Source organism: Marmota monax, unplaced genomic scaffold, assembly GCF_021218885.2.
Source record: "Marmota monax isolate L192 unplaced genomic scaffold, Marmota_monax_Labrador192_F-V1.1 WCK01_AAM20220418_F8-fsc00035, whole genome shotgun sequence".
Lineage (NCBI taxonomy): Eukaryota > Metazoa > Chordata > Mammalia > Rodentia > Sciuridae > Marmota > Marmota monax.
The window spans coordinates 3,965,849-3,993,572 of NW_026691961.1; the positions used below are offsets into that span (position 1 = coordinate 3,965,849).

Consider the following 27,724-nt stretch of genomic DNA (forward strand, 5'->3'; position numbering starts at 1 on the left):
GGACAGCCCCGGCAGCCTGGGGCCTGGCTGTCCCCCGTGTCTCCCAGGACCACCTGGTGCCCCAGCAACTGAGCGATGACGTGAGGGACATTGACCTGGAACCACAGTTACCTCCTCGGCACCTCCGCTAGGTGACAAGAGCAGGCAGGGTTAGAGAGAGGGCCACCACTGGCACGCAGCTGGTGCTGCGGCTTTCAACTGCCAACCGCTGACCTGGCTGAGGCACAAAAAGAAGGCCCTTCAGGACGCCTGGCCACCTGCAGGGTCCTGGGTGGGACCACAGCCAAGCACCCAGGATCGATTACAGGGAGGACGAGCAGCCCCACCAGGACCATCTCGGCTGCCACCGCGGCTCCCCAGGTCACAAGGCCAGCACCTGGGCCTCCATGAACTGCCTGCCCCAAAGCCAGCAGAAGAAGAAAGAAACACCAAACCAGGTTTGCAAGGCTTTGGCTCCGTCCCGGTCACGGGTCACACTGTCGGTAGTGCAGGGTTCCAGCCCCCGGGAGCTGTGAGACTTCGGCTCTGTACCCAATCCCGTGGGCAGAGGGTAGGTGGTCAGCGCTGGGCCACAGCGAGTCATGAGGCTCACACAAGATCCAGGCCCCGGACGCAGCACCTGTGCCACCAACTTGCACAAAAACTCAGCTGCTGTGATTGAGGTCGATGGTAAAAATTTAAAATAATCACATCACAGCCCCTTGGCAGAGCCAGTGTGAGTGTCCTCGGAACAAAGTGCTCCCCACTCCATGCAGTCGGCTCCTGGTCCACTAATGACCTGACGTCCAAAGTGAACGAGGGGTCCTTCTTGCCCAGGGACACTGCTCCATCACCCCGGGGTGCTCAGAACACCCGGTCACCAAAAAACTGCTCACAAGGCACCCCTGTCCTTTCACCCGATGATTTTGACTGTGACAAGGAGACCTCCGGACATTAAAAGGAGAAAACTCTGAGCAGCAGATGGAAACGCTGCAGAGTGGACTCCGGCTTGGGGGCACTGCTCCCCGAGGTGAGGGTCCTGGGGCACCTGGTCTCCAACAGCCCGGGGTCCGAGGGAGCCAGGGGGAGCCCTGCCTCTGTTTCACCCCACGAGGATGAGCAAATGCCCTGGGAGGTGGAGGGGCACACTCCTCGGGTTGCTGTGAGCAGACTCGTTGTGCACGCGCACGTATTCGCCCACGTGCACACACACGTGCGCGCGCACGCCACATACCAGGGATTCCAGAGGCCCAGGTTGAACCCCCCTGGACCCCACGCACTACCCCCTCTACAGCCCAAGCCGGATCCAGTCCCTGTAAACAGATTAGGCCACCAGGGCCACCAGGGCCAGCCGCAGAGCGGGAGCCTCACTGTGAGGTCTGCTGCTGGGGTCGGGGAGGGACCGGGGAGGGACCGGGGAGGGACCGGGAGCTTCTTGGGAGCTTGAGACCCTGCGGTTCTTTCCCGCTCCCCAGATGGAAGCAGAAGGGTCCTGTCCCCTACCCTGGTTTTCCTGCTCGGTCACCGGCTGCCATGCTGGAAGGTGATCCAACTGGAGGGCGACCCCAGGGGACCTCAGGGAGCTCTGCTTTCTGGGACCAGGTGGCCTTGGCAGGGCAGTGCCTGCAGCCACGGGGACGTGGACGTTCACAGCCGGACCTCTCACCTCGGGGGACCGAGAGCCACGGTCGGCTCCTCCTTCCGCGCTGACCTCCCTGTGCTGTCCCTCAACACCTCGGTAAATGAAGGCCCCGCGGAACCAGGGCAGACGCCCAATGGCTGTGCCCAGATGCGCCTGCCTTCTCTGCCCGCCCACGGGCACTGTCCTTGGGCACCCACAGGAAGCCCCCACACACGAGTGACAAGGGAGAAAGGCCACAGTGCTACAGGTGACATGAAAAGCAAATCTCAGAGCGGAGCGTGGGCCGTGGCTAAGGCTCCGGGCCATATGGCCCACGTTCGTCTGAAGGCCCCTCTGGTGTCACCTGCTCACCCTGGCCAGCCACCTCCACCGCCAGTTGCCCACCTCCAGATGGGGAACCGCGGTGGCAGGAGCCCGTGACGGCTGTAGCACCTTCAGGGCCCTGCTGAGCCTGGCGGAAGGCTGGGGGCGCGTCGCTGCTGCCCCCTCCCGCCCCTGATGCGGCACAAGTCAGACGCACAGAGGAATCGGAACCGCATAGCCCCGTGGGGGAGCGTCCAGAGGGGGACACCTCCCACCCGCATTACCCGGTGCCCAGCACTCAGCAGCCCCTAGCTGGGGCACACACAGGGCCAGGCACACAGGGTCAAACCTCACCACCCCACTTTACAGACAAGAAAACTGAGGCTCTGAGAGGTCGAGCAGGTTTCCCGAACTGCCAAGCTAGGAGTTGGTGCAAGCAGCCAGGATTTGATCCCCCAAACTCTCCTCGGCTTCTCCTTCGACCCCCCTCCCCATTTCTTATCCTCTCAGTTTAACACAGGGAGCGCCTGCCCGGGTGGACGCCAGCTTAGGATGGACAACTATGCCCTGGCAACACAGCCACAGCCAAGTCTTCACAGGCCAGAGGGAGAGACCGTCACAAAGGGGGTCCGTCAGGGTTCAGTGGAGAGCTGCAGATCAGAACTAGGAAGGAGCCAGGTGCAGTACAGTGAGTGACCAGGAAGGCTGAGGCAGGAGGATCGTATGTTCAAGGCCAGCCTCAGCATCTTAGGGAGACCTTGTTTCTAAATAAATTAGAAAGTGTGGGGCACAGGAACCTAGCTCAGTGGTGAAGCACTCGCCGAGCATGCAGACGAGGCCCGCGATCCTTTGGTCCCCAGTACTGCAAAAAAGAAAAAGAGCATGAGTTCAAAATGGAGGCCCCAGAGGGGAGAGAGAACCATGACAGGAGGGCTGGGGCTGCGCTAGGAATAGGGATCCATGAGGATGAGCCACGGATGTCGACAGGGACTTCTTACACAGCAGGGGTCCAGGGGAATGGACCAGTGCACACCCAGGGCAGCCGCGGTGACTAGGAGCTTCCTGAACACACTCGTTGCAGGTTCCGTGGAGAGTCCGACCCGTGAGCTCATCGTGATAGAGGCTGGATCTGAATCAGGGTCTAAAACTTCAAATTCCCCCCTTTTTTCTTCTTAACCATCATCCTAATGCTCCCTTTAAACTGAAAATACCATTTTATTTCCAGTGAGTTGTATTTGCCCTAGATTTGGAAGAAAAAGTGGAACCCTGGTCCGGAGCCCCGTCTCCACAAAACAGTTGAGCCTGGGTCCTCCTCCCTGCAGGGGAAGGTTCAGGGTGAAAATGACCGCTTGCTCCCCTGTCCTTGCGCCCTCGTAGGGTTCAGCAGGGCACAGGGCAGGGCCTAGGTTGTAACCGTGCCCTAGCAGGGTGAAAGTGGCAAGGGGCCATATGTAAATAAGTGGGCGTGGCTACATTCCAATAAAACTTTATTTACAAAATCAGCCTGGGGGCCGGGTTGTCCACCAGGTGGAGAGCACACTGTAGCAGTCCTTTAAACTTAGGAGCGACCACACCGTCTAGAAACCTGGTGGACGAGGCAGCACTGGGCCCTGGGGTGGACGGGCTGGGGCTTCCTTGACCTCTCCCACCACTTCTTGGGCTGTGTTTTGAGAGCTCAGAATGGATCAGGACCCAAGAAAAAGGTCAGGGAGAAAGAGACTTCATACGGGAAACAATTAGTCCCTTGGGACATTGATTTCTAGCAGATGAAGGAGGGTGAGACCTGTCCCCCTTGAACTTGAACTTGAGCATGCTCCCGGCCAGGGGTCCCCTCACAGCCCCCCAGGGAGCCCTACTGATCAGTTAACGGGGACTAGAACGAGAAGAACCCGCCATGACTATTAAAGAGCCCTTTCCACGTCAGGGCTCAACTGGTGGGTGAAGTTAATTCAGAACAGGGCAACGCTGCCGAATGGCTCACGCTTTGACTTTGTACTATCGAACCTTTAATTTTGGAACGTGCCACCCGGGTTGGCCCAAACTGGCAATATCACTGGGTTTAGGTATGTGGAATGCTCAAGTGCTTAAATGATGGCTTATTACCCAAACTTTAGTTCATGCCAGAATTACACAGTTAATTTTTTAAACTTTGCATTTTCAGATAATTATAGACTCTAGGCACTTAATTTTTAAATGAGCCCCCAAGGTATGGCTAAGGCTAATTTTATTTATTTATTTATTTCTTCTGGAAGGGCTGGGGATGGAACCCAGGGCCTCCTTCACGCTAGGCGTGTGCTCCACCGCGGACCTGCACCCCGGCCCTCTCACGTTAAGTCTCTGGCAACAGGAATTTGCTGTGTTGATTATTATCGGCCATACTAGCTCAGTACACAAAGAAGTTTTCAACTTAAAAACACACACGGTTGCATCACTTTATTCTTAGAACAATCCCAGGATTGGGTAGAATAAGGAGACCTGCTTTCATTTTATAGGCAAAAAAACTGAGGCTCAGGTATCCATGACCTGCCTGGTGACAGTTAAGAAGTGGCAGAGAGGAGGCGGCAAACCAGGGTTGCTCACATCGGGAACATCTCAAGGCAACCCCTTTCCAGTTAGGGTTAATATGCCACATCTCTTTCTATTGTTCTTTGCAAAGTTTTGCACCATCCAAAACCCTAAATGTGATTATTTAGATTGATTATTCAGACTTTTTTAGCCAAGAGAGCACCAAATATTCCACTGTGCGTGTGTGTGTGCTTGTTATTTGTTGCATCCTACGTTTAAAAGGAGGCTAATGTCCAATAATAACCCCAGGGCTTGGCTTACCAAGCAAATGTCAACCGAAAACATCAATTTGCTGTCTGAATCAGCCTCTGTTTCAACAACGGGATTTTTCTTCGTGGACTCAATAAAACACTCTTCAGGTTGAAATGCAAGGGTGGAAGGGGAGTTGGTCAAGCCAGATCCCCTTGTCTCTGGGCCCACACTAAACCGAGGCAGTTGATCTTGACCCTCTAATAGGGGCACATCTTGCCCCTCACAGCTCTGACTCCCACTGGATTATTTTCACTTCACAAGCTGGTTTCCCTTCCTAGAGCAACTTTTCAGATCAAACATTACGACTCCATGAAGAAGCCCTGGAAAATTAAGATTCAGGCGTATATTTTGGTTTTAAGAGACTACATTGTGCGTGGCCTCTTGTTATTCTTTTTAAGGGAGTGTATTAGTCTGTTTTCTGTTACTATAATGAAATACCGGAGGCTGGGTGACTGTACAAAGGGAAAAAGGTTTATTTAGCTTGCAGTTCTGAACGTTCAACATTGCCAACACTGACTGTTCTTTTATAACAACCTTCTCCCAAGAGCTACTCAGGGGTCCCACGAGAACTACCTTACTCCTTTCCAATGTCATCAACTCCAGTGACCTCCCACTAGGCCCCGCCTTCCAATACTGCCACACCAGGGACCAACCTCCAACAGAAGAACCCTCAGGGACATTCCCAAACCAGAGCCAAACCATTACAGGGAGACAGAAGTCCAAGATGGAGGAATCACTGGGAGGCTCCAGAAGCCCCTGACCATACGGAGCGGCAGACTGGGTTCTGCCAAGATGGCTGGGCTGCATCTCCCATCCCACCTGCTTTACTGCAAGACCTCGCCAGCTCCTCCTGAGGACACACAGGGCTAGTTCTCCAGTCCCTAGAGTCAGTGTGGCCTTGCCCTGCCGTGAGCAGTAGCGTAGGGCCAGAGGGAAGCTGTCCCAGTTCTGAGTGTGACCCTTACGTTTCCGGAAGCTTCCACCTTCCAGCCTGTTAGAGACCAGCCACCAAAAAGGTGTCACCACCCCAGGTCTCCAAGCTGTGGGGACATCAAAGCAGGAGGAAGAGGCTCTGGAAGACAAGACGCCCCTTGAGGGCAGAGGGCTCAGGAGGAGAGAAGCGCCAGGCAGGGATGGACGCTGTTTTAGAAGTGGCTCCGCCAGTCCTTGCTGACAGCATGCAGAGCCCTGGCAAGACTCTCAGCAGGACCCCCAGCTGGACCCCCAGCAGGACCCAGCTCAACCCCCTGCAGGACCCAGCTCCCCTCCCAGCAGGACCCCCCGGCCTCCTGTTCCACAAAACCATGAACAAAACAAAACTGGGTGGAGCCTTCCTCATCTGAAAATTCATAATCCCGCAGGCTCCAAAATCCCGAACTGCTTTGAGGGCCTCTGTGAGGCCACAGAGGAAAGTCTCACCCTATCTCACGCGACAGGTCGCACAAACAGTTATAAAGTCACCTTCAGGCCACACGTCCCGTGTACAGGACCCCAAATGAACTTCTTCTTTAGACTCGGGTCTCCTCCCCGTGATACCTCACTATAGATAGGCAAATGGTCCAAAATGTCTAAAAAACGTCCAAAATTCCAAACGTTTCTGGTCCGGAGCTCTGCGGGATGAGGGATCCTCGACCCGAGGGCCCTAAGCCGCCAGGTTTCCAGGTGGCTTCCTGCACAGTCGTGGGGAACACCAAAACACAAGGCTGACCTCCTTCAGGGCCGCTGTGGAGAGCCAGTGGCCTGTGCAGGCCAGGGGGCCGGAGGGGCGCACGCCGGCCAGGGCTCTCCCTGCCCGCCCCTGCCTGGCCAGGCTGCACTGACCCGGGCGACTCCTCGGGGTCCCGTGCCCAGGGGGTGCCCTTCTCCAGCCCCGCAGGGCCACACAGACCAGCAGTGACACGGAGCGGGACATCGGGAGCCGAGAGCCTGGCAGCCGCAGAGCCAGATGGAGACGGGGCCCCTGGCCAGGGCGGCCCTGGTGACCGCACTGGGCCCCTCCGCCCTCTCCTCCGTCCTCAAGCTGCAACCCCTAACCCGGGCTTGGTGTCACCCGACCTGTGGGTCTGCTCCTCTCTGCAGGCCTCGCACCAGCCCCGGCCGGAGTCCTGCCCCGCGTTGGGCCACCACTGCCACGCCCCGGGGTCAGCTGGGGGGTCCATCACGATGGCTGAGTCACTATGACCCACTGCTTGGGGGATGCCTAGAGGCCACGGTGCCAAGCCAGCATCCCCCGGGAGCCATCTGCACAGTCGAGGCAAGTCCTTCAGCACAACACAAGGGGACCCGGATGACATGGGCCAAAGCTGCCTCTTCCTTCCAAGAAAGGGCCAGTCTGGCCTCAGCACTGTATCTTAGTAAGCTTTCAATCTGTCCACCCAGCCTGTGGGACGCCTGGACATCCTTCCTCCTGTCCTTCCTCTGAGAAGCTGCCATATACAACTTGGTCCAGAAAGGAGCTGTGCTCAAATCCAGACTCTGCAGTTTCCTCTGTGACCTTGGGCAAGTGGCTAGCCTTCTCTGGGCCTCTGTTTCCTCCCCTCCTTGTGCATTTATACTCAATAATTCTGTATTTATACTGACATATATTAGAAGAGAACAGACTTTATTAACAGCATGGTTTTCTGGATGCTACAGCTTAGGTTCAGGCTGAGTAAAAACTGAACAGATTTAAAGAACACTATTAAGTAGCCACTGCAGGGGAAGAGGTAGGCAGACACTGGAAATACCAAGGAACCAAGACACCTGGATACCCCTACTGCTGCAGGGCAGAGTGAGTGCTGACAGCATCAATGCCTACAGTAGGTGCTAAATAAGGGTCTGTTTCCCCCTCCCATGGCCCTTCTGTGGCTCCGCCTCCACCCTTAACTGGGCCTCGGCTTTGGGGCTGGACCAAGGCCCTGCAGTCGGAGGGAAATCCCTCCTGGCCTGGGTGACAAGAGGAACCGTCCCCAGCTGTGCAGGTGGTAGTTTCTCTTATTTAAGCGCCTCCTGGACACAGGGCTGGACCCCTCCCTCCAACTCCCCCCAGGGCTCCCCAACCTGCTCAGCCCCCCACGGCGGCCTGATGGGACTTGGAGCGGGCGGAGGCAGCGCCATGCTCACCCCCAGCATCTCCATAGCTGAGGACCCAAGAGGCCGTTCCTCCGGGACCACGGCTGCAGGGTCACCAGGCAGCTCCCCTCCGATGACCGGCAGCGACACGACCGTTCAGTCCCAGAGAAGGGACCCCCGGCCAGACCCCAGGGAAGACCCTCTGCTCACGGGTCTCAGGAGGCCAACCCAGCGGGTCCCCAGCTCCCAGCCCGGGCTCTCCCAGCGACCTGCTGCCGTGGCCGGTGGCCGCAGCCCTGGTCTCCCCGCAGCCCGTCGGGGCTGCTCCCCGGGTCCAGGGCGCCTTCTTCTCCACCCAGAGTTGCAGCAGGTCCTCCCGACACGGCGAGGCCCAGGCTGTGCTGCCCCTGCGACAGCCCTGCGAGGCCTGCTCTCCGGCCTCCTGCGGACCCTGCGGCAGGGCACCTGCTCCAGGCCTCCAGGTGGGTCACCCCGGGCCCCGCCCCTCCGGCCCCGCCCCTCCGGCCCCGCCCCTCCGGCCCCGCCCCTCCGGCCCCGCCCCTCCGGCCCCGCCCCTCCGGCCCCGCCCCTCCGGCCCCGCCCCTCCGGCCCCGCCCCTCCGGCCCCGCCCCTCCGGCCCCGCCCCTCCGGCCCCGCCCCTCCGGCCCCGCCCCTCCGGCCCCGCCCCTCCGGCCCCGCCCCTCCGGCCCCGCCCAGGTGAGGAAGGAGCGCATGCGCAGTGCAGCCCCAGGGCCTAGGGCCCGTGGCTCATGGATGTCCACGGAGTGGACCTGCAGCCCAGGCCTCCGGTGCCCCTAAACGAGAAGTGGACATCCCTGCCTCCTGGAGGGTCCCCCTAACTGCAAGGAGGCGGAGTCGGGCACACAGGTTCCTTAGGTGGGCTGAAGGCTGCGGCTGCGATGGAAGGAGGCCCTTGCCCAGAGCAGGGAGTGGCCCACACGGCCAGCGGGTCCACGTGGTTTTGTAAATAAAGTTATATTGAAACACAGCCAGGGACGCTCTTTTCAGATTGTCTGTGGAGACTTTTGAGCACCAATGGCAGAGCCGAGTAGCTAGACAGACACCCTACGGCCCGCGTGCCTCAAATAATCACTATCTGGCGCTTCATAGGGCGCATCTGCAGACGTCTGGCACAGGGAGTGGGACTTTAAATAGGGTAGACAGAGAAGGTCACTTTCAGAAGGCGGTCAGAGAAATAAGAAGGTGTTAGTTATGCAAATATCTGGGGTAAAGAGTTCCAAAAAGAAAGAAGAGTGGGTGCAAAGGCCCTGGGGCAGGTTCAGGCTTGGAGAACTCAGAGTCAAAGACAAGGCCGGTGCACTTGTGGGTGTGATTAGGCCCCATGATGGACACAGGAGGTGGAGCCTCGCCGGCTGTGCTGAGGTTCTTGAGCATGATCTCAGGAACGATTCTGAAAGTCAGGGAAGGTTTCCCGGTTTTCTCAACTGGTGACACACCTCCACTGAGGAGGAGGGGCTGACAGAACCGAGTCTCCTTGCCAGCACCCCCAGCTTGGCTGCTCACGTGTCTCCCGCCCACCCCATCCCTGCGCCGGGCTGTCCAATGCTCAGGCCAGAGGTTTCTTCTAGAATCGCTGCACGGCAAGCCCCACCCCGTCTTCACCCACACCATTATTTTTATTTAAAAAGACTCGCTGTTTCTTTTCTTACATTCGTGCTTGGAAAAGAACTGCGAGTTCACTTTGAAATCACAGGTTTAATAGACACGCAATGCATATTTCCTTTAAACACAATAAATACATTTTTTTTAAATGTTCACCTGTCTACCACCTGAAATCATCACAGCTACGCTCCGGGAAATGATGGTGAGATCTCAAAGCTACTGGAACCCTGTTCATTCCAACCCAAGGTCAACTCCTGACGCCCTAGTGCTGGGTGGGTCCATGGTCATTTTCAAGGGGGTCAGCCAGGGAAGCTGGGGGGGGGGGTCCCAGCATCTGCTCTGGGGTCGGACAGAATTGCAGTCTGGCCCTGCCACTTCTCAGCTGGTGCTCCTGCCAGTGAACCCTGAGAACCTTGGACTCCTCCTTTGTGAAAAGAAGCCGGTCACACCACACGGGGCTGAGGGAAGAGTTAAGAGATGGATGTGATTTGGCCCCAGTCCCGACACACACACACACGCACATGCTCAGTGAATAACCTGGGCTCTGATGACAGAGGCTTAATTAAATACAGTCATCAGTGTGTACAGAAGGTGTCCTTTGACCTCTCACCAAGTTCTGGAAGTATCTCCTGCTGTTATGCATCTGAGCATCTGAGACCTGGGCAGCCCCCCACCGGTCACCCCGAGGTCCTCTTGCTACCCGGGGCCTTTGGGCACCGCTGGGCAGGGTGGTGGTTTTCCATTGGGTCCAGCAAACCAGGTCTCGTTTTTGACTTTCTATTTTTTTGTTTCCAGAAGGTTCCTGATTAACAATCTCTCCAAGAGGAGGAGGAAAGAAATTGCAGCCAATGTTCCTGACTCCAGTCCCTGCTGGGCGGGGAGGCAGCTATTTCAGACTCAATCAGCTACCTACGGGGTCACTGGCTGCAGTCCCTCCCTGAAGGGACCAGGGGAGAAGTCGGACAATCGGAAGCTTCCAGAGTGGCCTGTGGCTCCCGCCAGCTGGCTCCAAAGCCCCTGGGGACCTGCAACCTCCCCGTGTTTTCAGGGAGCATCCCTCTTAGAAAAGCGCCACCTCTCACTTTGACTCTGCAGGAGGAAAGGGCAACGTGCCGCCACCTGAAAGCAATTACCGGCACGTCATCGTGAGGATCAAAACCGTCACCGACGGCCACAGATCCCCAATTCACTTTGAAACCCCCTCCGCCCTCGTCTCTGAGAGCTTCATTCAAGAAATCATTACAGAGTGGCCTTGCCCCCCTCGGCACGAGCAAAGCAAGGGGACAGGAAGACAGTCACTGCTGGGCTGGTGACAAGAAGAACAGAAGCCACAAAGTCACCGCGTGGGACAATCCATGGGACAATCACTGTAGGCTGAGTGGAGGCCACGAGAACTTGGCTTCTGTTCCCATCGTCATGGGGCCCAGTGCAAAATACAACTGGGTGCTGGGGGGCCGGGGGTACTGGGTGCTGGGGGGCCGGGGGCCCAATGAAACCCCATCTCTGAGTGTGTCTGTGAGGTGAGCACGCGAGGGGGGCTCAATAATGTGGGTGGCCCTCCCCGGTGTGACGGGGTAGGAACCGGGAATCTGCCTTTCCCAGCCACCTTCCCCAGCCCTGCGCTGGGAATGACAGCATTGGACCCTGGTCCCCAGGCCTTGGGACGGGGACCAGCATCCCTGGGTCTCCAGCTAGCAGGTGGCAGACAGTGGGGCTTCCTGGCTTCCGAAGGCACGTGGTCAGTTCCCATGATTGGCTAGAGAGATGCAGACAGAGTCACAGCCAGGCTCCGTCACCCCTCGGTACCTGGCGGGCCCTGGTCCCGGGACCTTCCTTGAAAACCGAAATCCGCAGCGGCTCAGGTCCCTTACCAAAAATAGCTGCAGTATCTGCAGATGACCTGAAGAGCATCCTCCCGCACCCCCGAATATCCCAGATTACTCCTAATACCGCCCACGGCGTTAATGCTGTGTACCTCGTCGCTCTCCAGGATTATTGATTGACAAGATTAAAAAAAAAAAGTCTCGGGTGATAAATGGGCAGAGTTCAAGAAGAAAAAGCTTACCAATTAAACCCACTAAAATACCTAGGTAAATAGAAATAAAGGCACCTCCAGAGCAGAGGCGGGCAGATGTTTGCCACCAAGGTACAGCAGTGTCACTCTGGGCTCCGCAGGCTGTGAGGTCCCTGTGGCATCTGCTGCCTCCTCCACCTGCAGGGCCGGGTAGCCACAGAAAACAGAGAAACTAAAGGGCGTGGCTGGGTTCCAATAAAACTTTATTTGTAAAAACAGGCAGCTGGCTAGAGGTAGCCCTGGGGAGCTCATTCTGCTGCCCCCTGGTTCAGGCAGAGCGCCTCAGACTTCCACGTGTAGGTAGGACACCCCGGGGTCTTGTTAAAGCGCAGGCTGGTTGGCAGGTCTGGGGCGGGGCCTGAGCTTGGGCATCGCTAAGGAGCTCTCGGAGGATGCCCAGGCCGCGGGTCCAAGGAGCTCACCTGGAGTATCCAGAGAAAACACGGAAGAAAGAAAAGAAGCAGGAAAAAAACCTAAAAAGTTTCTAAACCTACCCAAACCCCAATTTAAGAAGCACTTAGCCGAATAGCGATAGAGAAAAGTAATTTATTTTCTCATCACCATGGAAAAGGAGTTATGCAATTTAAGTCCATCTTCAAAAAGTGGAATACCATGTCATTGGCGATGGAGGAGGGAGTTCAGTATCATTATCAGAAGGCAAAACGCTACCCGGGTTTTTAAGCAGGGCTGTGCATTGGCTGGCAAGCGGTGAACAGCAACAGAGAGCAATCAATGCAGGTGATAAATCCATCTGAAGGCAGGCCGTGGAGGGTCAATCACATTGTCCAATAAAAGTCGCTAAATTAGCAACAGTGTGACCCAGGGCACTTGTGGTAAAAGTGAATCCTCTTTGGAATGTGACAGTCTGCAGGGGAGTGTGGCTGGGGAGACCAGCCCGGGGGGTGGAGAAGGAGCCCCGGTCCGGATCCCTGTGGGGTCTGAGAGCTCTGGAGCAGGCTGGGGAAGCTCACGTCGGAACCGAAGTTGACGCTCTTGCAGGGTGTCAGTTTCCCCACAGGCAGGGTCCCATGTTTGGATTTCACATGCAGAAGTCTCTAGTAAATCTCTTCACCATTCAGCTTACGGAAGGATCAAAAATGGAAGGGTCCACTTTATACACTGTTGGTGGAATGATATCGCCACTTTGGAAAACAGTTTGATGATTTTTTTTAAAAAAAGTTCTATATACATTTGCCATATGACCTGATAAGTCCCTTCCCTGGAACCCACCCAAGAGAAACGAAGACCAGTCCATGCATAAACTCCTGTGCGTAGGCTCACAGAAGCCAGAGAGTGGACAGCCCGAGCATCCATCAAATGGTGAGTGGATCGATCCAATATGGCGCACCCTGACAGTGGGATGTGCCCTGACCTACAAAACATCACGCTAAGTGAGAGGAGCCAGACGCTTCCATTTATATGTAAGGTCCAGAACAGGACCTTCACCCACAGCAGATGACCGGGGGCCTGGGGAATGACTCCAGCACACACAGGGAATCTAAAACTAGATTACGGAGATGGTTCCACAGCTCAATCGATTCCCTAACCTTCCCTGGATAGAACCCTTAAAAGGTATAAATTTTTGTTACTGAAATATATAATTTTTTTTCATGTTCAAATCCATAAATTTGCTATTATAGTTTTTCAGGGGAAAAAAATGAAAGGTTTCCATTGCTTTTTCTTTTTCACATTTCACTTCCCCCAGCTCTTAGGTAACTCAGGAGGCCTGAGCGCAACACACCCAAAGACAGGTGGTCGGTCCAGGTGAGGCCGCAGCAAGTCCTCTGGAGATAACTGTCTCGTCCAGGGACGAGAAGATGCCGCAGGGCCCAGCTGTGACTCTGACAGTGATACTGGCTCCATCAGGGCACCATGAGGGCGGAGGACACTGCCCTCAAAGGTGCCTTTGAGACCCAATGATTAGCTCCAGTCCAGTCCCAGCCTCCAGCTTTCGAAGGCCTCACCCCCAGGGGAAGCAGGAGGGAGGGTCCAGGGGACAGAGGCCTGACCGTTGGCGGCACTGGAACCTGCCTCGCTGAGAGCCAAGCTCTCCAGGGTGGCACGCTGTGGGAAGCCTGTGGACACCCTGATCGGGGACTCTCTGAAGCCAGAAGTCCCTCCCGGTGCCTGGAAGTAAATGGAAACCCTGAGGACTGGGCTTCAGCTTGCTTTGAAGTGGGCCAAGAGAATCTGAAGGAACTGGGACCTGTCACAAAGCCCTTCCATCGGAAGAACAGTATTTCCAGCCGTTGGGAAAGCACAGAGCCCCCAGGCCCCAGGCAGGGTCGGGAGGGACCCAACCCCGTGGCCTTCTGCCCTCAGCCGGCCCCCCCACCTACAAACACACTCGCAGGCGGCAGCCAGCTCAAAGTCCAGGGCAGAACTGGGGGTTGGGACCCGGGGAAGGACATCAGCCCTGGTTCTCAGGGTGCTGGCCGGGTGGCCACGCCCACCAGCTATAGCGGGAGCCTGGACTGGGCTCTAGCTGGTGGGTGACAGCATCCCTTTGTCCCCGCAGAGGTGTCTAGATGAGAACTAGCTTCACACCCAGAGGCCTGGTAATCTCTTCCTCTCTTTTCATTGAAAAAAGAAAATATCTTAAGATACTGGAGAATACAGTGAAATCTGAACTCCATTTCTTTTCTCTCTCTCTCTCTCTCTCTTTCCCCCCGTCTCCCCCAGTGCAAGCGCGGCTGAGCTTATCAAGGGCCAGCAAACTACATCTTAGCTCCAGTCCTTTTGAGAACTCCATTTGGCGCCCTTAACATTCCATTTGGATTTCGGACATGTATTTATGGGGCTGGGGCTGCCCCTCACAGAGCATGGCGTAAATCCCAACACAGTATCCACTTTAGCGTGTCTGGGGTTTTCTAAGCCGGGGCTTTATCGAAGTGGACAGTCCTGCGGTGGCCTGCCCTGGCTCGCAGCCCTCCTCCTCCCGGCCCCAGCTGGGGTTGGACTGTCTCCGTCACCGTCACCGTCAATGTCAAGCGGTGTTCGGGTGAACGTTATTCTGGGCACATCCTGGAACGAGGCATCTCCCAGCCTCAAAGGAGAGGGGACAGCACGTCATCACACTCCCGGGGCTCCACGGATTCCCTTCCAAGACCCCCCCCCTTCTTTCTGGCCATGGAGGTCCATCCACAGTGCTTTCCAATATTAAGTGTCCAACAGTAAGTGCATTTCTTCAATTTCTGAAAACAAAGGCATCATAAAGAGGGAGATTCAGAAGGAAAAAAACGTGGGGGGGTGACACAAAAGGTCTGGGTTAGGGACCCTACAGAAGCTGGTTCTCTGGAGCCCTGGGGTTAATCATCTTATAAAATGGAATTGGTGACCTGGTGATGCCCATGTGGCTATTTATGCAGATGAATGGGCTGCCCGAGCCCTGGCGGCACACAGTAGGTGCTCAGCGCTGCGTGGCCTGGGTCTGTCCCAGCTGCTCTCCCCACAGCGCTGGACGGGCCCCTGACTCAGGCAGTCGGGCGATGCCCTGGGATTCCTCTGGGGAAGACGCTCAGGGTCCCGCCTGGCGCCACCTGACCCGAGGCAGGGGCCCAACGCGAGGCCTGGGGACACCTGCAGCACCCTGGGACCTGCCCTGGAGTGACGCACCAGACTCACCAACGCCAACTTGCCACACAGACCCTGGAGTGGACGGAAGGGCAGGGCCAGAGGGGCGCCCCCAGAAGCCCAGGCCAAGCTCAGGGAACCATACCTGACCTTCCGGAAACTTCTCCTTCCAAGGCCCAGTCCCCGCAGAGCCCGGCACCTCCACGCCTTCTCTACCACAAAGAAAGTTTTAAAAGAGGAAGCAGCAGCTGCTGAGAAGGAAGCAGCCACAGGACACGGGCCCGGGCTGTGCCAGGCCCTGCCCCTGACTGCAGGCGGCTGTGGGTCAGTGCACCCAAGTCCAACCTCAGAGCTGGGGAGGTCAACGACCCTACAGGACGGGACCTCAGGAGTCTTCACGATTCATTCCACCAGCATTTACAAAGGCCCTACTATGTGCCAGTGTCCAGCCTAGGCAGGAGGGCGTCCAGTGCGCTAAAAGCCCAGTGCCCTCTGGCCAGGGCCTGACCGTCTCTCACCAACTCCGTTTCCCTCCCCGCCTGTGAGCGGCTGGACCCTCCCTGTGCACCTCTGGGATGACTTCTAAGCAAGAGACGCGCATAACTTCACTTCCTTCCATCTCAGAAATCAGGACATGGAGGCTCAGAGAGGTACAGCCACTTGCCTGAGCTCACACAGACAGGAAGAGGTGGAGGGATGCAAACCCAGGCTGTGTGGCCCCAGAGTCCCAAACCACTGCAGCACCTTGACCTTCAAAGTGTTCTGCAGCTGTGAGCTCAGAATGCCCCGGTCTCCAGGCCTGGTGGCCCGCGCAGAGTAGGGACCACGTCAGGTTTGCTAAATGGAAGTTGATGATTTTACTTAAAGCTACTGCAATCACATTCAGCTTCTAAGCTGTGGGCGAGGAACAAGGTCATTCTATCAAAATGGAAAGCAGAGATTGGCCCTGGGGAGTTTCCTGGAGTAGGGGTAGGACTGCAGAGAGGACGTTACTTCCAGTGGACAGGAGGGCTGAGACATGGCCTCAATACATTATGATTAAATGAGATATGCCGGAGGCCAGGGTGGTGGCACACACCTCTAATCCCAGGGACTCGGGAGGCTCAGGCTGGTGGACTGTAAGTTTGAAGCCAGCCTTGGCAACTTGGAGAAGACCTAAGAAACTGTGTCAAAATAAAAAATTAAAAGGGCTTGGAATGTGACTAAGGGGTTAAGCAACCCTGGGTTCAGTCCCCATTACCAAAAAAGAGAAAGAGAGAGAGAGATACACTGCAGAACTATGTGACAGTTCAGAAATACAATGTGAGTCTCCCTTGCTGTCCTCTGAGGAGCTGACATCCCCGTTGAACTCCCAAGACAGAAGAGCAGGGTCTATCCAACTGCCTGGTCACACAGGGAGGAGAGCAATCCAGACGACCTCCCTCCCTCTGTGACACGCGCGCTCCCGGGGAGAACATGGAGAAGGCCGTGCGTGCAGAATGGCTGCTGATAACTGTTCGAGCTGACCTTCTTGTGTGCTTCCAGGGCGGGGGCCAGGCCCAGGCTAGATAATCCTCCCGCATTATCTCATTTAATCCTCACCAGATCCCTTCATGGCAGGCAAAGAGTACGGGTTGCCTTGTACAGAGCGGAAAGCTGAGCGGAGCCCAGCTCTGAACGTGGCCCTTCTCTGGGAGGGGTCGCAGTCCTCAGATGACATCCTGAAACATTCTGTGCAGAGGACACGGAAGATGATGCCAAGAAAAAAGATAAATAATGGTGAAAATAAAAGCCTGCTTGCCCAAACCCCAACACCTTAGACACGGGGGGCTGGCGATCTGGAGCCCTCTGGCCCGTGCGGGGTATGGGGCAGCCTGATGCCACTTTAATGGCATTCCGCGGGTCTGAATGCCCACATGTGGCCACAGAAACCCGCTCTCCAAACCCAGCATCCTCTGTCTCTAATCATATTTGGTTCCGCAGAAACCAAGAAGGCATCTGGGGACAGGCGATCTCGATCTGTACCAAATGTTTCCTGGAGCCACTCCAGGAAACCGTCCCACGTTAAGCCAATGTGCACGATGTCACCCACATCTGCCTGGCATGTGCTTTGATCCTTAGTGCAACACTCGGAATGGTACTGTCTGAGAGCACCAGCCTGGCAAATGCCACCTGGCCCAACGGGGGCGGGGGGTGTGGCGGGGGGAACAGCCCGATTCCCAGGGAACTGTCACCTACGATGGGAGAAGAGGGAGAAAGAGGCATCAGAGGGCCCCTTCCAAGTACCATCTCCACGTGACAGTTACAGAAGAATTGTTCCTGGAGGCAGGGGGACCTTTGAAAAGTGTGCAAAACTTAAATCTGGTGAGTTTTTAAAGAATGCAGTGAAATTCACTTTCCTGGACTCTAACATCATCTCCCCCAGGGCCTAATCGGGCTTCGGAACGTCCGCAGCTAAAGGGCTAAGGGCTGGTCACAGGCTGGTGCAGCAGCTGTCGCGATGGACCCAAGCACACTTGCAACCGAATTCCTGAGGTCAGCAGTGGAACCAAAATTACAAACTATCAGGAGGAAAAACCCTCACTCACCAGGTGCCAAAAGAACACTCAGAGAAAAGGATTGAATGAACAGAACCCGGGGAGACCTGTCCACCGTGTAAGAGGAAGGGCGCAGGCTTCCAAAACGATTGGGGGCTCCTTCATGGTCATAGAAGTGAAGTAGCTAAGGATGTGGGCTACTCTGGAATCTCAGCAGAAATCAGATGGGGGCCAGGGAGGGAAGCTAACCGCAGGGGTGGAGAGACAGCGATGAGGACCGTGCTGTCCTCTGGCTTCGGCTTGGCAGGTGACAGGTCCCAGTACCTGCATATCCCCCTCTTGGCCCAATCTAGTGGTCAGGGTGATAAGACAGAGTGACCACGACTCCTTTGCTTCACAAAGACTCCAGTGCACTGGACGCCAATGTCCCTGATACACAGACTATTGAGAATGCCTACGGCCAAGGTGACTGCGGAGTGGAGACCAGGCTTCACACACGCTCAACAGGCCTGTGAGACTGCTGTGTGTCCGGCGTGCAGTGTGGACGCCAGTGGTGGGGGCTCGAGAGTCAGATGCCCTGGGTCCGTATCCCACCTCAATGGCTCACCTGTTGGGTGGTCTTGTGTTAGCCACTCACCCACAAGGTGTCTGTGTTCTCCTCTATGAAACAGAAACTATGTGGACCCTAACGCAAAGAGGTGTCATAGGGACAAAATGAGACATGGCACATGTGTCTCTTTAGCGCGATGCCTGGTATGAATGGAGCACGCGATACCCGCAGGGTGCTACTGCTCGCACGTGGTGGTCATCGCCACGGCTGAAGGTGGGTGAAGCACCAGTCCAGGTCAGCGATGGCAGACACCTGGCTCATGATGCCACTTCTCCCTCCTGCATCTGCCCCAGGCACGGCTAGCTGACCACAGAACCTGCCTCCTGACCCAGGCGCAGCCTCAGCATCTCCAACCATCTTCCTGTCGTCCCCATCAATCAATCAGAGCTGACTGATGGGTCAGAGAAACTGTTTCCGTGCTCTCTAGAACCTCACCAGAAACCAGGAAAAAAATAATAATAAAAAAAAATTTAAAAACCAGCCATTCCCAGGGAAATAAGCACCTCTTGTCTGAGGGCTGAAAAGGAAAATCCTAAATTAGTCATCCCTCCAAAGCCCTTCATATTTTTTTGGCATACCTGTGTATATCTCATGCTATTAGTTACGCTGTGTTTACTTGAATAGATTATTTAAAAGAGAAATGTACAACTCTACCCTAGAGAAAAACGCGTTGGCACACGCCATAACCAGAAAATAATGTGGGGAGCAAAGGGAAGGGGGGGTGGAAGGAAAAGGGGGAGGGAGGAAGAAGGGAGGGAGGGAGGGGGGAGGAGGAGCAACCGCAGCTCTGGCTACCAGCTTGAATGCAGAATGAACCCATGACTTCTGTTATCTTTTCTGATTAAAGAAACACATGTTCACTGTGGAAAATTTAGAAAACAAAAGTTCAGGAGAGATGCTGAGCCCGAGGCCCTGTCTGTCACTCACAGGGTCAGCGTGAACCGCCAGACCAGAAGAGCTTTCGGAGGCCTTAAGCCCCCCAGACCCAAGTTTGAATCCTGCCTCTGTCCCCACCAGCTGTGCAGTCTGGAAGTCGAACCAGGATGCTAAGGTCCACGGGTGGTGTCCACGGGAGGGTCAGGTGCACTTATATTTAAGCGGCTAGGGCTAGCATGGTCTGTGACTGCCCTATAAAACCCGGCTTCCTGCATGTTACCCTGCTGTCTGCTATGATCTGCAACAACCCAGGCGGGGACACTCCGGGACTCAGTGTGGGTGGGTTCCAGGTCCCACCCTGCCCCACCCTTCCGCATCGGGGCAATCAGCATGGTAGAGACAGCGGAAGGAGAAAAGGCTGAGCCCCAACAGGTGCTAGCACGCGGATATGGGCGGGCCGGTGGCCAGGACAGTGTGGGCAAGGGCGTGACAGGGGCTGTGGGCGTGGCAGTGGGCAGGCTGTGTGAGTGTGGGCGTGGCAGTACAGCTGTGGGCGTGGCGATGGGCGGGACCGTATGGGCGTGGTAATGGGCGGGACTGTGTGGGTATGGGCTGAAACTATGCGTGGGCGTGGCTGTGGGTTGCAGGGAGTTGCTGTATGGGCGTGGCCGTAGCTTTGGGCCTGAGGCCAGGTATGGGCGTGGCTGTGGCTGTTGGTGGGGCAACCGTGGGCGTGGTCGTGGGCGTGGCATCGGCCGTGGGCGTGGCATTTGCCCTCCCTTGTGAACCTTTGTGAGCCCTCCCGGCTTCTCAAGGCTGCAGGAGATGGCACAGCTAGGGACGGGGAATCACGCCAGGCGCACAGCAAAACAAATAAATATTACACATTTTGGTAAAATTATTATTATTGATTTGTTATTATCACTCTCATTACTTCATTCATGAGCAGGGACAGCAAGGTTCAAAGGATAAATCCACACAGAGGAGTGTTTTGTTTAGTTCAGACATGGCATTAAACAAGAAGGAAAAAAATGGAATCCGTTGCCAATATCCATCAGGGATTATGCTAAAAATGCAAATGTCTGGTTTCTTTTAAAACATAAAGAGCAGATGACCCTGGGCCTGGTTCTCGTCCAGCCACATGCAGTGGAGCCCAAGAACCTCTGGCTCCCAGCGGAGCTTCTGTGCATTCCCCACCCGGGCTCCTTCCACAGCTCCCACCCGCCCCAGCCCCAAGGGCATTGGAGTTTGTGACCCTTGCTCAATTCCTCAAGTCCCACCTTCCTTCAAAATCCCTGAACCTTTTTTCTTGGTTTTGTACTTTTGTTTTTTTTTTAATATGAAGTACTCAAAGTAGCAACGGAAGAATAGATAATGAACAAGATTAAGTATCCCCTCAGGAAATCCTCAGCAACAGTAAGTGCCAGATAATGGACAAGGATAAAGATAGGATCATACGGAAAAGAGGACAGCCATACAGCCGTCTGTGACAGACTCCCCACGTGAGCCAAAAAAAGGGCTCCCAGAACCCAAGGATCAAAAGTTCTAAAGTGTTTTTTGGGCCCTCCCAATTTGCGGTGGTTAATTTTACTTGTTGACTGAGCCAGAAGGTGCTCAGATATTTGGTCCAACAGGACTCTGGGTGTGTCTGTGAGGGTGACTCTGGAAAAGATCAACATGGAAAGGTCAGTGAATGCTCCTTTGACTGAGATAAATGGCCCCTCCTAATGTGGTGGGCTCCTCCTAATCAGTGGAAGGTCTCAGTGGAGCAAAAAGGCTGCCCAGCCTCAGGTGAGGGCAGCTTCTCTTGCCCTTGAGGCTTGAGCTAGGTCACAAGCTTTTTCCTGCCTTGGACTCAGTTTTTCCCGGAGCTCGAGGCTGGAATTATTCACCCCCCTCTACTGGGTCTCCTGCAGGCTGCATGCACACCTTGGGACTTCTCAGCCTCTAGATCCCCATGAGCCAATTCCTCATGACACACACGTGACCCACTGGTCCTGTCTCTCTGGAGAACCCTGACTAAAGATGTGTTATCAAACTGATGTTATCAGTACTCAGAACCAATGGAGGATCACAATCAACGAACCCCGAGTTGCCCATTTCTTCCCACAAACCGACTTTTACCGGGGAAGGCCCCTGTGGGCTCATCGGCCGCTCTGGGCTGCGACAGTGTCTGGTCCTCATCCTGAGTTTCCCGCTGTGGATCCTCAGTGATCTTGGGCTGGGGGGGGGGTCTCCTACCGTAAAGCCCGGGGAAGTGTCCCCAGGGACCGTTGACCAGAGAGCACAGCTCCCCAGGACCCTCTGCTTCTGCCTGCCGGCTCCTCCCTTCCCGCCCAGTTCTCTGCATCCTGGTCTCAGCAAGACCACACCCCCCCCTAAAATGAGGGACTCCAGGACCCCGCCCTCTTCCCAAACTAGATCAGAATAGCCTTATGGGGCATTTGGACGTCCTCACCAAAGACGATACAAGTGTTCACCCATCCTGAATTCCTTCTGTGGAATTCAGGAGCACTGGAGCCCTACAGCTGAGTGTGCCTCTCAGCTCAGTCTGGGCGAGGACCTCGACCTCTTGTACAAAGGGACCTGCTCATCCAGCTGTTCTCCAGTCGGGACTGAGCTGTTCAGAGGGAGGGCTGACTTTTCTCTGCACAGACTTCGTTTGTGGGTCAACCCGTGCTTCCTGCTAGAGTGGGCGCTTTTTTCTAACTCATATAAAAGTACTTGGGAGCACCCTCCACACGCACACGCAGACCTCCCAGCCCAACAGAGACTGAACTGCAAAATCTAAAAGATGGATTCTCTGTCCCTCTGTAGAAAACGCCAGTCACCCAAGCTCGGGAGCATCCGCACACGTATCTGCTGAAGCGTCCGTCATTGAGGAGGGTCCTCCTCCTCCTCCGGAATGTCCACTTGGCAAAGCAGGAACCTCTGCCCATATTTCACACTCCCAGGGCGACGCCTGGTCACTACCGAACGGATGAGTCAATGACGGGCACCCGGCGGGGCAGGTAGGGTCATCTCTTTTGCACATGGGGCCAGGAGGCTCCAGAGAGCCCACAGGGGCTGGGCAGAGGGTCCCAACTGTCTCCAGTGGCCCCAGGACCCGAGCCCAGGTCTTCCCACTAAGGAGAGTGCACCCCTCCTTAAACCAGCTGTGTGACTTCACGAGGGCCACTGTCCCTCCTCTGCCTCTACGGGTCCAGCCTGCCTCCCCCGCGGGCTGCTGAGAGGACTCAGAGGCACCAGGTGGGCTTGGTCCCGTCTGGACGCACTTATGTTCATTACCGGGGCCTCCCACGGGCCAGGCCACCCCAGCCCCAGCCCCAGCCCCAGCCCGTGTCTCTGTTTAAATATTAACTTAATCTTCACAACAACCTTTCAAATCAGGGACATTGCCGCCCCATTCACAGGTGGGACGCTGAGGCCCAGAGGGGGGATGTCGCTGGTCCCATCTTGCGTGAGTAGCAAGGGGTGGAGCTGGGATCCAATCAGGCCCTGGGTTCCCAGGCCCCAGGCCAAGCTGCCGAAGGTTCCAGAAACCAAGAGGGCCAAACGGTCCCCGAGGGCCGCAGCCAGAGTCTCAGGGAGACGCTCAGGACTGCAGACAACTCGGGGACCCCGGCTCAGCACCGAGTGTCACCAGCCCTCCGTGGGGAACAGCCCACCCCAACCACGGCAGAGGCCACCAGCTCCTGCACAGAGCAGGGGGTGGCCAGAGCCATCCTCTGGTCAGCGGCCACAGCCAAGCTCGCTCGGCCAGAGCAGAGGGAGCCCCGCGTGTCCCCAGGGCTCCGGGCAGAGGGAGCCTGGACCCTGGCTGCCACCCCCCCTCCCTGGGGAGGCTGCAGACCACCTCTGCAAATGGCTTTCACAAGTCAGTCAGCGGCCATCAATTATTCAGGACCCCGCTGCCCACAGACCCCCAGCCTGTCGCTGTCCGCAGGATGACGTCGGGACCCTGCCCAGCAGCCCTGGTCTGAGCTGCCAGGGGCCACGGCTGGTTTCCTCCCTCCTCCCTCACTCCCAGAGCCCACCCAGCCCCGCCAGCCCAGCCCTGGACCAGCTCCCGCTGGGTGACTCCCCGGGGTCCCGGGGCAGAGCGTCTGGCCTCAGCAAAGTCCAGCCGGGAAACCCAGCTGAGCCCCCCAGACCCTCCGCCAGGCTGGGGACGTGTCCGCGCTGTTTTATCAAAGGCTCTAGGACCTGGGGTGCTGTAAGGCGCAGGTCTGGGGGTTGGCCCAGAATGCTGTCGCTCAGCCAAGTTCATGGTCAGAGGCGTTGGGAACGTGGCAGGGTTTCTGAGACCACCAGTAGCTGGAAAAACTGAGGCTGTCCCCAGGAACACGTTCCCACGTCCCGGGGAGGGGCCTGTGGGGGGCTGAGGACCAGGTCTGCAGCTTAGACCAGCAGACCCCCCGCGAGCCCACATCTGTGAAATGGGGGCACCCCAGGAACCCCCCAGCCCGGGCTGCAGGAGTGGGTCGGTACCTCAGTACCCTGCCAGGCTCTTCCCGGACACTGTGGCCTCTCCTGAACGCTAAGTTCTGTCCCGTGGGGGACGCATCACCCGTCCAGTGAGTTCTGGGGCCCAAGGGCGTGCCCCGGGAGATTCGGCAAACACACCTCAATTGCAAAATTCATCCCAGGTTTGAGAAATATTATTTACTAAGTTAAAAAAAAAAAAAGTGCATCTTCCCATGAAGTCAGTTATCCCTATCAGCATTATTACAACGACTGATACTTTTAGGTGAAGAAAATGGGTACAGAGACGCCATGTGAGCAAGTGGAGGTTGCACAGCTATGCAGGGCTCAGCGGGGAACAGAATCCAGGGCCACCCACTCTTTCCAGAGGGAGGAAGGGGAGCAAGCGGCGGTGTCAGTCCCCAACTTCCCCTTGTCCAGTCCTCTTCCTCCTCCTCCTGCCAGGACCGGCGCTGATAATAATAGTACACGCTTAATGGTGATTAATACGTGCGCGGGGTGGGCCCTGCACTAAGTGGTCTGTATACATCAACCCGCTCCTTTCTCCCACCACCCTCTCTCGGACTCAGGCACAGTTGTCCTCCCCATTTTGCAGATGAAGAAGCTGAGGCACAGAGACTGCATAACTTGCCTAAAGTCACACAGCTGGTAAGGGGCAGGACCAGCCACTCTCTCCTGCCACAAAGGCCCCCTGAGTCTGCCCTGTGGAGGTGCACCCTAGTTTGCGGCCCCAGACGGGAAGAAGGCTCTTACTGCAGCGGGGACCTCCCTATCACCCTGTCTGCAGGAGCCCAGCCACGGGGATCACCTAGGCATGGAGAACAGGAGGCCCTGAAATGATCCGGAGCACAGGTCCCAGCTGGAAGGAAGACAGACGTGCAACCAGGGCTCAGATGGCCCCAGGTGCTCAGGCACAGGGACAAGAATCCCTCAGGCGGGATGTGAGTCTGTCAGACCTTTAGCGAAAGACTAGGCGAGAGGGAAGGGGCGGGGCCAGCAGCTGGGAGAGGGGCCCTCCCTGATTCACCCAGATCCAGCTGATCCTGAATCCCATGGAGACGACTCAGCATTGGGTGACGTGCTGGTGAAGAGCATGGGTTCTGTGCCAGGCCGGGTGAGACGGCAGATCTGTCCCTCACCAGCTGGGCAATCTTGGGGCAGTAACTTCCCCTCTCTGTGCCTCACTTCCTCTACCCACAAGACAGCGATTTCGACAATGCCCACAACACAGGGTGCTGGTAGCATAAAACACAAAACACTTGGCATGCAGTCAAGGCTTAATAAAGGCAGCTGCTATTGCTGTTATGTACCCTCATCCACAGGAACAAAGAATAAACTGAAAAGGTACCGTCCGTAAGGCTGAGCAGCTGACGGGAAAGTGCATCCCAAGACTCGAGGCCTGGCTCGAGAAAAATCTTTGGCCCCTGGTCTTAAAACGTCATTCCTGAAGTGGGCTCCATAGCTCCTGCTTTTAGGGCCCTTCCTCATCTGAGCACCACTTAATGAGCACCTACTAAGTGCTGCTCATGCACAGGGAAGACCCCAGGGAGATCAATGGACCCACGGCCGGCTCTGGTGGGAAAGGGGGTCCTGCTAAGGGCTAGAAAGAGCGGCATCAGCCCCCAGACAGAGGGCAGGGCGGGGCACACCCGAGGGACCACCTGTAGTGGGGAGGTGGGAAATGATCTTGATCACAGGTCCTAGCTGGGAGGAAGACAGATGTGCAACCAGGGCTCAGGCGGCCCCACGTGTGCACACACACGGGGACAAGAATCCCTCAGCCATTTTAAAGACAGCTAGGCAGGAGCCTACCTGTCCCAACAGCATGAAACTAGTGGCCTCTCCTGCTACCCATGGGTCCCTGGACTGTAGTCATCATAGCAGAAGCACTGGCTACGGCTGGAGGGAGGGGACACGCAGCCTATTCCAGACTTTCACCCTAAGAGGAGCTGAGTCAATACTCTGCACTATTGGCTCACGAAGAATTTCATGGGTCAATACGACCGTGTTTGCTTCCTGTTTCATAGATTCCTGCCTTTTTAAAATTCTCAATGATCTTTTTAACAAATAAAAATGGGCCTGCCAATCCCTTCAGTCTTCTCTGTTGAATACCCAAAGCTAAAGTGCCTTCGAAACAGGCTATCAATTGGCCTCCGGGCCCAGCATTGGCCTTACCTCTCGGGTCCTACGGGGGATTCTCATTTCCATTAAACACTGAGTAATCTGCAATGTCCAACCTAATTTCTTCTCTGACCTAAGAGTGATGTAGAAGGGTTCTCTCGGGTTAGCTTTCTATGTGAGGAGCTTGTAGAGGTTAAATTTTAACCCGTCTCCCTGTTTTCTGAAGGAGGCCTGGAAGAGCCCTACGTTGGAAATCTAGGAGCTTTTTGTTTGTTTGTTTGTTTGTTTGTTTACACATTTGCTCATTTGTTGTCTGAGATCAAGTTAAGCATGGATTTCAATGAGGCCATCTTAAAGCATCCAGAGAGCAGTCTTGATAAGGACGACGCCCCTAGAGCACAGGCGCACACGCGCACACGCGTACACACACGTGCACGCACACACACACACCCCCTTGGTAAAAAGTCCCAAGGAATACTTACAATCATAATGTTTAGTAAACAAACAATCAAGCTGCAGGGGGGACCTTACAACCAGAATCCAGGGTCCAGCGCCTCACGTCTAGGAATCCCAGACCCTGGGCTCAGAACCCAGGGTGGCACTGCGGCTCAGCAGCCCTGTTTTAAAAACTAAAACGAAGCGTCCCGAGACAGCGTCAAATATAGCAGATTCTGGCTGCCACTGGGTCTCGAGGCCACTAGCCCTTCCAGCACATAATCCAAACTTCATCCAAAAGAAATACCGCGACCGCCGCCAGCCGCCTTCTCCGGTGACAGCTGGAGTCTGCTCACTGCTCAGGGCAGAGCCCAAGGACAGGCGCGCGACACAGCCAGACTTCAGTGCTGGCCAGGCGGGTGGCCGGGGGGGGGGGCTGTGCTGATGTGACTCTGTGACAGGCTCCAGAAGGAACGCGAAGTCCCTTTCCCAGCCAGTGCCAAGAGAACCTGGAAGCCGAGGGGCTCCTAGAGCCTCCTGACCTCCTGCTCCCGGGGCTGTTGGTGGCTGGGCCCGCAGAGGTGGGGCGGCAAGTGGAGAAGGGCCAAGTCAGAGCCAGATGCAGGACCCTGTGTGCTAAGCGGCGCTGACAAGGTGCAGGAAGGCAGCTCCTCAGGGGTCTCCTGCGCTCACACTGTGGCCCTGCACGCAACGTCCACAGTCCCCCAGGGGACATCTCAGCCCAGCGTCTGGATGTAGAATGACGCATGCACTGAGGGCGCGAGGGCCGAGCGGGGCTGTGAGGCTGTGTTCATCTGCTTCCCAGCAAGAAAACCAGAGGAGCCGGAGATAAACAGACGCCAATCAAACCAGGAAGTGACAGGGTCTGGGGGGAGCCTCATTCTGCCAGCCCTGTTTTGTGCATCGAGATAAGAGCCCTTTGGACAAGATGGCTCTGGGTATGAGACATCAGAGGACGGCACGGATCCCAAAGGCAACGAGAGCAGTTACCATCGGGCAGCTCCTGGCATCCTCCAAGAAACCGAAATGGAGGAACAGCCATCCACCCGGGAACGCGTCCCGGGTCCGAGGATTCTCCCATCTGCCAGACAGAGGACAGCGTCCCCAAGCTCCCCGCCCTAGCAGGAAAGGTGAGGCTCCCAACTGCAAATGCAACTGCCCCATCAACGGCTGAAAACCAGGGTCAAAACACTTCTGCTCCCGTGGGGAAGCCCAGCAGAAGTGTGTGCCACAGGTCACCAACAGACACGCACAGGAGTGGCCACCGCGACGCTACGCAGGGTGGCCCCAAACCGGGAACTTCCACGTGTGCCCAGAGCAGGATCGAGATGTCCACTGTGCTGCCTCCCAGCGGGACAGCAGTGCCTGGGGACAGTCCCACAGTCCCAGGACCCCTGCAGACACCAGGCCAGCACACTTTCCTAGAAAGTCTGGAGAGTGCGTGTTTTAAGTTCCGCAGGCCAGTCTCCGGCTCCACTGAGCCACGGTGGCGCCAAACGAGTCACGGCCAGCCTGGAAGGGCACCCACGGGACAGCGTTCCAATAAAGCTTTATTGGTAGACACAAATGTCATTTTC

General features: G+C 56.2%; 2 protein-coding genes and 1 long non-coding RNA gene across 4 annotated transcripts in view; 1 reads left to right on the forward strand and 2 right to left on the reverse strand.

Moving 5' to 3' along the window:
* The window catches only part of Xylt1 (xylosyltransferase 1), a 242,923-nt gene that overhangs the window by 203,675 nt on the left and 11,524 nt on the right, over nucleotides 1–27,724 (reverse strand). The gene's annotated exons all lie outside the window — the stretch shown is intronic.
* Nucleotides 12,037–20,255, reverse strand: LOC124087843 (uncharacterized). The gene is made up of 2 exons (XR_006850206.2): nucleotides 15,229–20,255; nucleotides 12,037–14,704 (listed from the first exon to the last, which is right to left on the reverse strand). It is a non-coding gene; the product is annotated as an uncharacterized LOC124087843 (long non-coding RNA).
* Nucleotides 21,707–27,712, forward strand: LOC124087938 (WAS/WASL-interacting protein family member 1-like). 2 transcript variants are annotated; one of them, XR_006850230.2, is made up of 3 exons: nucleotides 21,707–22,096; nucleotides 24,166–24,218; nucleotides 24,358–27,712. XR_006850230.2 is itself a non-coding variant. In XM_058576593.1 (2 exons), exon 1 carries the CDS (start codon nucleotides 22,363–22,365, stop codon nucleotides 23,413–23,415), a length of 1,053 nt encoding a protein of 350 aa, XP_058432576.1. In that variant the 5' UTR covers nucleotides 21,707–22,362; the 3' UTR covers nucleotides 23,416–24,218; nucleotides 24,358–27,712. The 2 variants fall into 2 exon arrangements, 1 of the variants encoding a protein (XP_058432576.1); XM_058576593.1 differs by having other exon boundaries at nucleotides 21,707–24,218.

Bases quoted from the DNA above. Each gene is read 5' to 3' on its own strand.
- LOC124087938 (XM_058576593.1), top strand. From the start codon at position 22,363: ATGTTCATTACCGGGGCCTCCCACGGGCCAGGCCACCCCAGCCCCAGC.